Here is a 13504-nt window from a genome sequence, read left to right on the forward strand (position 1 = left end):
AGGCAATAATAGCGTGCATCAAAAATCCAAGACCAACTATGGGAGGGAAAAGTGGGCAACACATTTCCTACACTTTGGTCCCACAGCCTTAGAGCTGGGTTTCTCCTTCCCCAAAAGGTGTCTCCAAGAAGCAGCCGCGCCCTTTGAAGTTCTACCCCTACTATGGAGCTGGGTTCAGGGGCCAGTTCTTTGCTTGCGGAGGGAGGGAGTTGGAGAAGGACATAGGTAAATACCAGGAATAGCGCTGGAGTCCTCCGCTCCCCATTATATGGGTGAATTTCAAGATATGAAATGTACAGGAACCGTTCATTAGAAACCATTGGCTATCCCTCTCCTCCTCAGTTTACTGATATGCCAAAGGGGAGGGGATATGGTTCAGTGGCAGAGCATTTGCTTTGCATGCAGGTCTCACCAGGTTCCCCAGCATCTCCTGTTGAAAGCACCAGGTAGAAGGTGATGTGAAAGACCTCCACCTGAGACCCTGGAGAGTCACTGCTAGTTGGAGCAGACATTACTGACCTTGATAGACCAATGGTCTTGATTCATTGTAAGGCAGCTTCATGTGTTCACATTAAGCAATCATTTTTTTACCATCAACTACATAAATTAAATCATGATGGGCAGCCGTGTTAGTCTGTCTGTAGCAGTAGAAAAGAGCAAGAGTCCAGTAGCACCTTAAAGACTAACAAAGTTTCTTGGCAGGGTATGAGCTTTCGTGAGTCACAGCTCACTTCTTCATATACCAGGTATCTTCTTCAGGTATCTGAAGAAGTGAGCTGTGACTCACGAAAACTCACACCTTGTCAGAAATTTTGTTGTCTTTAAAGTGCTATTGGACTCTTGCTCTATGTAAGTTAGAGTTCAGTGGAAGAAGCACAAACATTCAGGATACAAACCTTGTCTGACTCATAGGCTCCTAGCCTGCAGCTGAGATCTGCGTAGCCCCAAGCAAAAGTTTTATTCCAGGCTGGTGGAATGAGCACTTTGTTCTGCTCTACTGCCAGAATTCCTTTGTCAGTGCATACGATTTGCCCCACAGGCTCCTTAAGCTCTGTTCAACGGAAAAAAGAGGTTGGGGGGGGGGTGAGCAGCAAACACAAACTTCAGTTTAGAAAAAACAATGTTCCCTCTGTCTGAGATTCAGCGAATGCTTCACCTTTCACAGTATCACATAACAAGAAATACCATCTTCTATGTCTAGGGCATGTGGAGCCAGAATCGCTTTCATTCTGTGCAAGCAGACAGCAAGAAGTAACTTCGGTACTTCTTCTTCCACCTCTGCTGCTCACGTGGAAATCTTCCATGGGATCCAATCCATTATTCAGGTCTAGTTTCTGCTTGTTTGGCTTTATGAGCAGTTTCTGTTTGTTTGGTTTTATGAGCAGAAGCCCCTATTTCAAGGGGGTATACCAAATATCAGGTGGCCCAGGACAGCCATCTTTGATCTCAAGTCCCTCACTGGATACAGGCACTACAAAGATAGAATAATGCAGCAGTTCCCAAACTGTGCTCCGTGAAACATCTCCTAGTACGCCACAGAAAAATACTACTGTCATTAGGTTTAGTATATATGTGCTAGGTGAAAATTAGTGCTCTGTGACAAATTTCTCTCCTGAAAAGTGCTCCATGACTCAAAAAGTTTGGGAATGGCTGGAATAACGTATTAAAGTAGCATATAGATATGGCTCTAGCAGAGTGTATAACCAACACAGATGTCGTCAAACAAAACCCAGAGTCAGCAAAAATGAAAATAGTGTTTACCTTTTACTGGTGCAAGGGAAGGCCTGAGGTTGTCTAAGTGGTGGAAAAAGATCTTGTCACTCGCAGTACTGGGCGGGACAGAAATCCCAGTTAACTCTCCGTTCATTCGGCTTCTCACTCGCTTTGGCGGATGCGGTTTCTTGAACAACTGCAGTAGGAGAGAACACACCAGCAAGATTACAGAGATTTGGCTGCAGGATTAGCACTTTTCAAAGCTCTGACCACAAGGTTCATTGCAAACACGTTCTCTTATGGAAGCCAATGCTTTTGGATGGAATAGATTATTTTGCCATTCCTGCTGCTGGTATAAGGACATCAATGGCCAATGGAAGGAAGAGGGATCGAAGACTGTTGCCATTCACTAGCTGGCCTGTAGCCACTGGACACCATCAATTTTTAGCAGCAGAGGAAGGGACAGCTCTCATTTCCCCCCCCCCTATTTTGTACTGATTTATGGTAATCATTTATGCAATTCTGATTTTTTTAAAAAAACACTTTGAGCATGCTAATGGAAAAGCAAGATATGAACTTAAAACAACTATAAATAAATGAACTGAATCCCACATGAAGCTGCCTTATACTGAATCAGACCCTTGGTCCATCAAAGCCAGTATTGTCTACTCAGACCTGAAAAGGCTCTCCAGGGTCTCGGGCAGGGGTCGTTCACATCACCTACTTGCCTAGTCCCTTTAACTGGAGATGCCAGGGATTGAACCTGGGACCTTCTGTATGCCAAGCAGATGCTCTACCACTGAGCCACAGCCCCTTCCTTAAATCCCACTGCAGTGTCACATATGATTCGGGACAAGAAACTGCTATGGTGCTATGCTATGGCGACCATGGTAGGCAGCTGTCCCAAGGGAGAAATGGGGGTGAGCACGATACTGTTGGTTCTGCTGAATCTCCCACTAGTTTTCAGTAACATCTACCACAGTATCTTTACTCAAAACATTTTTATGCTGCCCAACTTTGGATCCCCCAGTCAGTGAACAATCAAAAACATTTCAAAAAATGCCACAATAATAACAAAACAAAAACCAAACCACATAAACAGGAAGCAGGAACAGTGAAGGAATGCCAAACAGAACAAAAAGTCTTCACCCACTAATGAAAGACAATGACAGACTAATCTCCCTGGGGAAGGAATGCCATAATTTGGTGTCACAGCAAAGGCGGCCCTTTCTTGAGTTGCCACAGGGACACCCAAAGCAGGGCCTGGAAGATGGCCACAGCAATCGGGTATGTTCATATAGGAATTGGTGGTCCCTACAGTACGCTGTGTAGGGCTTTAAAGGCTAATACCAGCACTCCAAACTGAGCCTGGAAGCAAACTGGCAGCCAGTGTAGGTGGACTTATGGGAATAAGTGGTCTTTACAAACTTCTCATCCCAGACTGTTTATGGTCTTTCATGTCCATGTCAGGAATTTGAACTGTGTTTGAAAACAGACTGGGAGCTAGCAAAGTTCTTCCAAAATTGGGTATATATCTATTGTTAGTAATGCTGGTCAATGACCATAATAAAGAAGATAAAGGCTGAATTGGGGATATATGTTTCACCATATTCTGGATCGGATAAAGTTTGTAAACCGACTTCAAGGGAAACCCCACAAGAGAAGTCTTACAGCAAATCAAGTTTGGAAGTTGTCATACACTGACTTTGCTGCGTAGTCACAAACAAATCCAAACTAAAACATCATTATTACCTGTTTAGGTATCTGTCCAAAGTTATTAATGAATCCTATGGTAGCTGTTTCTTTTAAGGGGTCGTTTATGTTGTATATGTCCACTTGCCCCTCATAGAAAAGATGATGGAAGACATTGACGGCCTCTACTGCAGGAGGTCCTTGCTGTTTGTAGCCAAAGATTAAGTCAATCCACTCATGTAGGTGGGCGCTCACAAAATCACATTCCAAAGCCTGTAATTTAAAATATGTATGTTAAATCAAGCATAACCTGTTAAGCACTTTAGAACAGAGTGGGTGAAACACAGAGTACCTTACTCGATCAAACAGTACAAATTTAACAGTTGACACTGGCTTAAATCCAACAGTAACCACCACCAAAAGGGAACACAGTTCGTTCAAACCGAAGAAAAGAATACTAAAGAGCACCACTCTGTATAACTGTAATGGACGGGGCAGCCAATGAAGAAAATCTTTGGGACAGTATCACAAAATGAGAATAAAGATTATTGGGACAGAATTAAATTCACATGTACTAAATACACATTCAAAAACAGTCTCGCAAGTAGCACAAATGGGTAATAATTAACATGTGCTGAATGCACCTCCAGAGAAAATCCATTGTAAGCCCATCAAAGTGACAGGGAAGACAGACATCTGGTATACTGTCCTTTCAAACTGTATCTTGATCAGAAGAATGTAGAATGGAAGATAATCAAATGAATTTTCAAGTGGTAATTTTGCATTTATTTATTTTTTGCTATCAAGTCACAGCTGACTTATGGTGACCACTCGTGGGGTTTTCAAGGCAAGAGGCGTTCAGAGGTGGTTTGCCATTGCCTGTCTCTGTGTCACAACCCTGGCATTCCTTGGAGGTCTCCCATCCAAGTACTTGCCAGGGTCAACCCTGCTTAGCTTCTGAGATCTGATGAGATCAGGCTAGCTTGGGCTATCCAGGTCAGGGCTCCATTCCCATACATAAAGTAAAATGAACTTACGGAAGTTCTGGCTCTCTCCCATATAATCAAAGTCTAAGCATTTAAGAGTCTCTTAATTTTCCTCAACATTACAGAAAAAAAACCTTCACTATCTACTGCAGCTGGTCCTGGGAGTACATGTGAGTATTCCTGGGAGTACTGAACTGAAAAGGGCCCTTGTACAAGAAGAAGCTTGTATGTGTGGGAGTGGGGGCTTCAATTTCCTGCTTAAGATGAGTCTCCTTGTACCAAGTACACAGGGAAGAAGAGCTATTTTTTATACCCTGCTTTTCTCTACCTTTTAAGGAGTCTCAAAGTGGCTTACAATCTCCTTCCCTTCCTCTCCCCACAACTGACACCTTGTGAGGTAGGTGGAGCTGAGAGCAGAGAGAACTGTGACTGGCCCAAGGTCACCCAGAAGGCTTCATGTGGAGGAGTGGGGAACCAAACCCCATTCTCCATATTAGAGTCCACCGCTCTTAACCCCTCACAAGAGAGGGGAAAGGTCTGTTCAGTGAGGAGACAGCCAATCACAGTTTACTGCATCCAGCCCACTGCAGACAAGGCTACTACCAGACCGAAAAAGTACCATTATTTCAGTGGTTTATTCAGCATCCACAAAAGAGGAACATCAGCTAGAAAGAAATGCTGTAGCCCAAATACAATCTCAAGATCTGGATCAGTGGATGTTATGAACGAGGGATATTACCTCCCGATGAACTCTAATAAATTCACGGGGATCCCCTTTAGCCCATGGAGGGAGTATCACATCCCCAAGCTTAGTGCCATTCTGCTTGCAACCTACAAAACAAAACAAAGAGTTTTAGTAAAGCAGAATCTGCTGCAATGAAGGGTGTGTTTGAATGAGACCAAAGTCTCATTATAAGTGTACAGTGACTATAAGTAAAGTAAGCAGTTCAAGCAAGCATTCCATCACTGGTGTTAGTCTTAAATGTACGCTCTCCGGTTATACTTTTAAGATTAATGGTAGTCCCTTGTGTAAGCACCGGGTCATTCCTGACCCATGGGGTGACGTCACATCCCGCCGTTTCCTAGGCAGACTTTGTTTACGGGGTGGTTTGCCAGTGCCTTCCCCAGGCATCTTCCCTTTACCCCCAGCAAGCTGGGTACTAATTTTACCGACCTCGGAAGGATGGAAGGCTGAGTTGACCCTGAGCCAGCTACCTAAAACTGGCTTCCATCGGGATTGAACTCAGGTCATGAGCAGAGCTTGCACTGCAGTACTGCAGTTTACCACTCTGCGCCTTGGGGCTCCTAAGATAGACTTTTAAGACTTTTAAGATAGATCTCTGTTAAACACATAACAAAATTGTAACCCTCTTCCAGCATGGGGTGTGCCAGAAAGGAAGAGTGGCTGTTCCCACCTAGATCAAAGTTGTTGGAATTGAGCAGTAACTCTGGGAGGTAGAAAAATTCTGGGATGAGCTCCTTGACATCCGCCATGTTGTGCTTTGACGCAGAGTACCAGGCTTCACGCACACTGTGAAACATTCTGTCAGCCAGGTCAAAGTGGCCACCCTTTGGAACAAATGGAGAAACATTTTCATTATGCCACGGGCATTGCCTGTGCCCCTCATCACAACTTTGCACCAGGAGAGTAAAGAAAAGACATTGTTGCGGGGTGGGGGTGGGTCAGCTCTGTGTCTGCTGTGATACAGAGATACAGGATCCCTTAATCGATATTCAGGGAGGCCCTGATTTCAGAGGAAACACTCTTTCTCTGGGAATGGAACTGTAAACTTCTCAAGCTGCCGGCTTGGAGAAAGTGAGTTTCCTTTATGGAGACAGATCGGCAGAATGGGAATGACAATTTGCCCACCTGCCAGGAAGGGGCAAGATAGATGACTATCTGGATATAGCTCACGAAGGGTAGTCGTGTTAGTCTGTCACTAGCAGCAGAAAAGGAGTCCAGTAGCACTTTAAAGACTAACAAAATTTCTGGCAGGGTATGAGCTTTCGTGAGCCTCAGCTCCCTTCTTCAGATACTGAAGAAATGAGGTGTGGCTCACGAAAGCTCAAACCCTGCCAGAAATTTTGTTAGTCTTTAAGGTCTACTGGACTCCTACTCTTTTCTGCTATCTGGATATAATAAGTGGGAGTCATAAAATTTTGACCGTGCAGTTTAATTTGACTGGAGAGAAGCTACAAATGGGAATCCTCTCCCAGTTTTATGATAGGTTAAACTTTAACCCTATTAGTAGTGTACAAGGAAAGGGCCAGGGACAGAGAGCAAATGGAGTGAAATCTGTCTTGACCAGCTTCTCTTCTCAAAGTTCCTACAGACTCATTTGTGTCCATGTGAAGGAAGGGAATGCCAAGGTACATACCAGTGACCGTACAGCTTAGTTAACCTCATACGTTTCGTTTACTTTTATTAGTTCTGTGATAATGAGTGGTTTGATATATAGTTCTCCGACACCTTATGCTCTAGTGAATTGAGAATGTATTTTACTGCATAAAGATCTTTTCCTTTTTAAAGATCTCAGATTGTGATCAAAAGAATCTCACTGTGATCAAAAGAATCTCTTGACTGGGCTACAGGCAACTCGTTTCAGAGATGGTTTTTTTTGTTTATTACGGGACACCTAGTGTCACACATTGGGTCTTACAGATGATGGGGGACAAAGGTTTCAAAAGTGCAGGTCGTACCTGCAGCCTTAAGAATATCTGTGTGAAGGGCTCCATTCGCACAAGATATGAAGCTACTATCATCGCGGATGAATAGTGTGTGCCATAATGATATGCTGGAGTTTCACCTGAAAGGTGGGAAAAAAGAATGCAGTAATTAAAAAGGAAATGCATACTAAATTAATCCAATTTTTTTTTAAAAAAAATGTAAAATTGTGACAATAAGACACTGATAACGTCTAAAATTGCTATTTTAATTCTAAAAGCTACTTTTATGATTTGTCACTGCAAACACTTAGATTTGAGAGCAAGCCACTAATTGTTGATCAAGTAATTTGCCTAGCAATGTAACAAATATAGCAATTCCTAGAACATTTTTTAATTTTTGCATTGTACTTCAAATGAGCCACAGTGTGTTCCACAGAATGTACTTAGCACCTTTTTAATAATCTGTTTTGGTTTCTTCAGCATCTCTATCAAGTGTTTTAGTGCTGAAAAATTTCCACAAATTGCTGGAAGCCGCCAAGTTTCTATGGGTTTATTAAGTTAATTTTACTGCACAGGTTCCTCAATTGAATCATAAGACAAAATTCATTAAGCAAACAATAAACCTGTTCTCGTCTCCCCAGCTAGCAAAACAGAGACTGCCTGGACTGGATGTGCCGCCTCGAGAAAATCAGATCAAAGGGGAGACGTGATTGAGCAAGTTGGCCCAGGATCACAACAGCAGATGAGTGAATCACCAGAAGTCACCGCAGACTGAACGAAGCAGCCTCGTCCCAGCTCATTATGAGCCCGTGATGTGGTTTGAGGTCCCCACGAAAAGGAAGAGACTCAACTGAAAACAAAACAAAGGGCCATCCCATTGGCTCTTAGACCTGCCATGACAACAGAGTAGGTGTGCTATAGCCCTTGTGGGCCTGCTAAGGAGGACAATTCTTAGCCTTCTTCAGGAGACCTGACTCACTCCTTATGGCAGTCGACTACAATGGGCAGCATGGGATCTACACTGGAATAACAACCTATTTCCAAGGTGTGTCAAGCCAATGGTACCACAACCATTTATTGGTTAGGCTGTCTTTTTAAGAAGAGGAGGAGAGGAAAAGGGAGGGGGAGGACCAGATGCACTGGATAGAATAAGTTCCTTATCTTTTCCCCCCAAAAAAATACCAACATACATGTGAGTTTCTCTTGCACTTGCCTAACAAGCCATGCCTGCTCAAATCCCACTTCTTCAATGTTTATTCTCATGTCTCCCATGTACCTTGGTGCAACAGGGCACAAAGGACATATTGAGGTATGGTATTTGGTTAATAAGATACTGAGGTATATTATCCTTTTTGGCTTCAGGACCAACTACTTGTCCCTAGCGTGCCTATGTGGTAACAGAGATGTTTGGCCTTGATACAGCTGCAGAGATACCTTAGGAAAAAAAGTTATGGGAAGGTAATAGCACAAGTTTTATCTTGTGCAGATCTGTGAGTGTTCAGTGCTGTCAAGTCACTTCCGACCCATAGTGATCCTATGAATCAATGTCCTCCAAAACGTCCTATCCTTAACAGCCTTGCTCAGATCTTGCAAACTGAGGGCCGTGGCTTCCTTTACAGAGCCAATCCATCTCTGGTCTTCCTCTTTTCCTGCTGCCTTCCACTTTTCCTAGCATGACTGTCTTTTCCAGTGACTCTCGTCTTCTCATAATGTGACCAAAGTATCACAGCCTCAGTTGAGTCATGTTAGCTTCTAGGGTCAGTTCAGGCTTGATTTGATCTAGAACCCACTGATTTGTTTTTTTGGCAGTCCACGGTATCCATAACACTCTCCTCCAACAGATACCTCCAATGATATTTCTTATCTGTACTGCATGTGTATGGGAGAATGACTGAAGTTACAAAGGTCCTCCAGCCAATGGCTAGATTAATTTGCATGATTCGTTCTAACGTCTTCACAATCAACATGATTAGCGCTACACTATTAGGAGGAGTCACATCCCTCGCATCCTGATGCACGGACTTACCATTAGGATCTTCCCAGTCTTTGTAGCGCTTCTTATACTGAGCCAACCTTTCGTCGGTCTGTGCTCCCATTGGCTTAGCAAGATTTCTGAATGTCTTGGGGTTGGTAAGGTCCAGCTCCTTTAACCAAGCAAAAAGGAAAGTCAGTTCTTAAGAGGGGTTTTCATTGATTCTTACTTTCTTGACCACAAAACGTATTTGTGCCTCCCTTATTTACTAGACATGAATTTATTTGTATGTGGCCATAGGCCTTCACAAAACATCATCCACAGAGTAGCCTTATTTACTATTTCTAGATTTTGATTTTTTTAAACTTTTGCAATCTAACTACTCTGCCAGATCAAAATGGCCCAGGCTGCGGAATCGTGCGACTTTTACAGGCGAGAGCCGCTTTTCGATCTACAGGATCCTTTATCATCCCGGCCCCTTCTTCTGTGACTAAATCCCAGGAAAGAAGACCCGTGACAGGGAGCCTCCACCAGGGGGAGCTTGAGGAGGTCTGCCATGTTGCTGGCTAAGTTATAAAACTTTTTGGCCACGGCAGGGATTTGGCGGGAAGCCATAGGCCTTTCCCATTCCGCCTTAATTAAAGACAGAAAACAATCAGGCACAGGTACCACCTCTGGGGAGACATTATGCTTATGAAAGAACTCTTCTGAACCAAATTGCTTTTCTTTTGGTTGAGACCCTGATTCCCCTGTGAGGTCTAGAGCAGCTAAGGTCTTGGTTAAAAGAGAGTGATAGTCCTCCTGACTGAACAGCCTTAACTGCTGACCCTCCTCTGGGACGGGCTCCTCTGGGTCAGACCCTCCTCCCTTTCCTCATCCGAGGAGGGAGGTGAAGAGACGCACTCAGATTGTTCCCCCAGTGGGGCTTTGCGTGCCGCCTTTGTGGGCCAAGGCTTCCCCCCCCCACCCGGGTAACCCCCATAGCACTAGTCCCTTCACCCGGGTCCATTAAAGCTGGCTCGGGGCGCGAGCCACGCATAGAAGGGGCTGGGGAGGCTAATTGTACCGCCCGCAAACCGTCCACAAAGGCGTGTTTAATAAGAGCAGAAAGCTCCGCTTTTAACTGGGCGAGACGTCCCACCTCTAAAGAGGATGCGGGAGCAGAATAACCCACCGAGAATCTGGAATTTGGAATGGGGCTAGTTCCCCGTCCCCGTGGCCGGTGGCAAGTTTGCAAGGAGCGGCAGGCGCGGGCTCTCCGTCGGAGCCCTGAGTCGAGTCGCCTCGTTTCCTCTTAGAGGAGGCTGCTCCCGCCTTCTTGCCCTTCCCCTTAGAGCCACCGGAGTGCCTGCCAGGGGGTTTAAGGAGAGCCGGGTCTAAATCTGCCGGGGCGATGAAAGAATCGGCTCCGTCCGCCATTTTGTTTTGGCGGGAAAAATTTTCAGTCAGAGTTTACTTCTTAACCAAGAAGGAGAGAAAATAGCAGCAGTAGTAGAAGTAAAACAGAAATAGAATAAAAGGTTAGCTAAGAATAAGTAGGAAAAGACAGAGAAATTTTTTTCTTTCCTATGAAGAACAGCAGAGAGCTGTCAAGACGCTGCTGCTCCCAAACGAGGCAGGAAAAGAACTGAAAGGGGGGGACGTTTCCCTCCTAAGAGACAGGAAGTTTCAATTAGACCTGCCTCCCAGAGCAACAGGACGGAAACACCCATGTTAAAGATGACCTCCTTCCCCAGATAGAGAAGAGTTGGTTTTTATATGCCGACTTTCTCTACCACTTCAGGAAGAATCAAACCGGCTTACAATCACTTTCCCTTCCCTTCCCCACAATAAACACCTTGTGAGGTAGGTGGGGCTGAGAGAGTGTGACTAGCCCAACGTCACCCAGCTGGCTTCATGTGTAGGAGTGGGGAAACCAACCCGGTTCACCAAATTAGTATCCGTTGCTCATGTGGAGGAGCGGGGAATCAAATTCGGTTCTCCAGATCAGACTCCACCGCTCCAAACCACCGCTCTTAACCACTACACCACACTGGCTCTCTAGGAACATCATTTCCCAAGGCCTGCCACAGCTGGAGTTCAGTCTCCAAGCCCAATGGGATGTGATTTGGAAAAACTCATCCCAAATTATACAGTAACTTCTTGGTGATTATTTCACTGGGACTCAACAGCCCTTTCAAATAACTTATTCCATGAATGAATGAATGAACCCTCACCTAGTCAAACATTTAAGCGTTTAATTTCAGTATATAATATATAATTCCACATCGGTGGTGTTAGAGACTTCACTAAATTTAGGTCATGCCTGATTCTTAAGATGTTAGCATCATGTTTTTAACCAACTAACAAAGCATTTTTCTACACCTAATTTGGGCTAGTTTTAAATTTAGGCTCCCCGGTTTTTATGAATGGTGAACTTTTCTGATAAGATCAAGTCCAAAAAAGAGATGATTTTGTGTTTACCTCTGAATCATAGTCTGCCAGAATCCACGGGAAAACAGGATACTGCATGAGGTCATTATAGGATCGGCCAGCCAAAGTGTTCAGATGCATCAGGTACTGGAAATTACTGATTTCACCTCTCTTTGTAGAGAGATAAAAAAAATCACACACAAAGCATTTCAATTAATTTTCTAATAAGCTTCTAAATTCTCATTATTTCAAAGTGTTCTGGAGAGGCTGCCCTCAGGTTTATCTAATTTTTAAAAAGTTGTCTGCTTCTTAACAAAATATGGAGACCAGAAATGTGGCAGAGCCTTTGAACAGAAGAATTCATCCCCAAATATTCCACTTCGCCCCCCCTCTATGAAAGAGGAAACTAAGATGCCTTTTATGCTTACCTCCCACCTTTGTGTGACGGATTTTTCTCCTACTAGGGTGCTCAGCAAGCCAGACCTAATGAAAATCAGAAAGAGTCAATGCAATTTAATACATGTGAAGTGGATTGTTTTCTTCGCTTTAATCCATTAAATTACAGCTATCACAGTCTCTAAATTCCCTAAATATTTTAGTACAGCACCAGCATTACGTATACATGTCAGCAAAGAATGCGTTCCAAAATAAATATATTAAACCATGTACTTGCTGGGGGGCAAGGGAAGATGACTGGGGAAGGCACTGGCAAACCACCCTGGAAACAAAGTCTGCCTAGTAAACGTTAGGATGTGACATCACCCCATGGGGGTCAGGAATGACCCGGTGCTTGCACAGGGACCTTTACCTTTACTCCATAGTTAACATATACACTGTCAAATCTCAATGTTCCAGTGCCCCTTCCGTGGAGCTCCCATAAAAACAGGGGTTCCCCATTTGTTTCAATGACAACCACTGTAGTGCAGCAGCCAGTCTGGTATTCAGATGAGGAAACCCTGATCCAAATCTCTACCTGGTCATTAAGGAAGCTCACTGGGCAGTCTGAATAAAGCTACATCTTCTCAGGTGTTTTCCACATGGGACAGGCTTGCGTGGATTTCTCTTTGTTGCTGATACAGTGCTGCGGCAACGAGGCTTAAACATGTCAGGTTTCCCCGCAGTGTCCCTGCACCACTTTCCTGGCAGCGACTATTCCCCCATTAGGTTCTCTGAATTCCCAACATTTGTGTGCATGTTTTTTAAAGTAAGCCTCTAGCCACTTTATTGTGGATATACATCTTTCCCCTTATATCTCTGCAACAAAAGGGGCTAACTTACTCTTTAAAAAAAAAAAAAGAAATCTGAGAATTCAGAGAACCTGATTGCCAAGTAAAAAATCAACAAAAGCAGTATCCCAGTGGCAGGAAAAGAAAATAGCTGCCTTGAGGACAGGAGGGGGTAAAATGGCTGCTGTGTGGGCAGGACTGAGAAAATCAAAAAAAATTCTCATTTCCCCCACAGCCGTCCAAGGCTTTGCTGTTATTTTTTCCAAAACTTTGCAGCAGGTTTAGAAAAGATTGGAGAAAAGCTGGGGAAAACCTGGCAGGTGCAGCAAGATGCTGTGGGGGAGCAGGGATAAAAAAAACAACAACTTCTCAATAGTATCAAACTTGGAGAAAATAACCCATGAGGAAAAGGCCTAAGCTGATCTACTTTCATCAAAGGCCTGTTGGTGAACAGAACCAGATGACTTCATAAATGCCCTTCTCTTAGCCTCCCTGGCAGGGAAACACTTGTGGCTAAAGAGCTCATAATATTAGCTGTTGAAGAAATCACCAATGGCATAGGGGAATTCTGCTGTTTCATCATTTCGCTCTGGCTTTTGTATCTTTCTTTTTTAAAATGTTTTAAATTAATGTTGTTAATTCATTTTTTTAATGTTTTAAATTAATGCTGAGTGCACTCGCAAAGACAATATTTAGAATGTAGTAAAAGAGAAACAGCTCTGCAGTAGTTCTCAATACTGAACAGAACTGGGAGAGCCCCTCCTCATTTGGCAGTTCCTTCTGAATATTGGAGTCCTCTGAAGCTTTGCGACAGGGCCCACCCTTTTTAATTCATA

At 43.9% G+C, this 13504-nt stretch overlaps 1 protein-coding gene across 1 annotated transcript in view; it reads right to left on the reverse strand.

Annotated features, from left to right (window-relative positions):
- WDFY3 (WD repeat and FYVE domain containing 3) overlaps nucleotides 1-13504 on the reverse strand; it is a 148917-nt gene that overhangs the window by 16253 nt on the left and 119160 nt on the right. Inside the window, exons 49-57 of the mRNA XM_056855997.1 lie at nucleotides 11871-11925; nucleotides 11494-11613; nucleotides 9085-9202; nucleotides 7092-7198; nucleotides 5807-5960; nucleotides 5131-5222; nucleotides 3466-3678; nucleotides 1762-1909; nucleotides 897-1051 (exon numbers count right to left, since the gene is read on the reverse strand). Coding sequence (XP_056711975.1) covers nucleotides 897-1051; nucleotides 1762-1909; nucleotides 3466-3678; nucleotides 5131-5222; nucleotides 5807-5960; nucleotides 7092-7198; nucleotides 9085-9202; nucleotides 11494-11613; nucleotides 11871-11925 — 1162 coding nt within the window. The remainder of the gene's footprint in view (nucleotides 1-896; nucleotides 1052-1761; nucleotides 1910-3465; nucleotides 3679-5130; nucleotides 5223-5806; nucleotides 5961-7091; nucleotides 7199-9084; nucleotides 9203-11493; nucleotides 11614-11870; nucleotides 11926-13504) is intronic.

The sequence above is a fragment of the Euleptes europaea genome, chromosome 9 (assembly GCF_029931775.1).
Source record: "Euleptes europaea isolate rEulEur1 chromosome 9, rEulEur1.hap1, whole genome shotgun sequence".
NCBI classification, from domain to species: Eukaryota; Metazoa; Chordata; class Lepidosauria; order Squamata; family Sphaerodactylidae; genus Euleptes; species Euleptes europaea.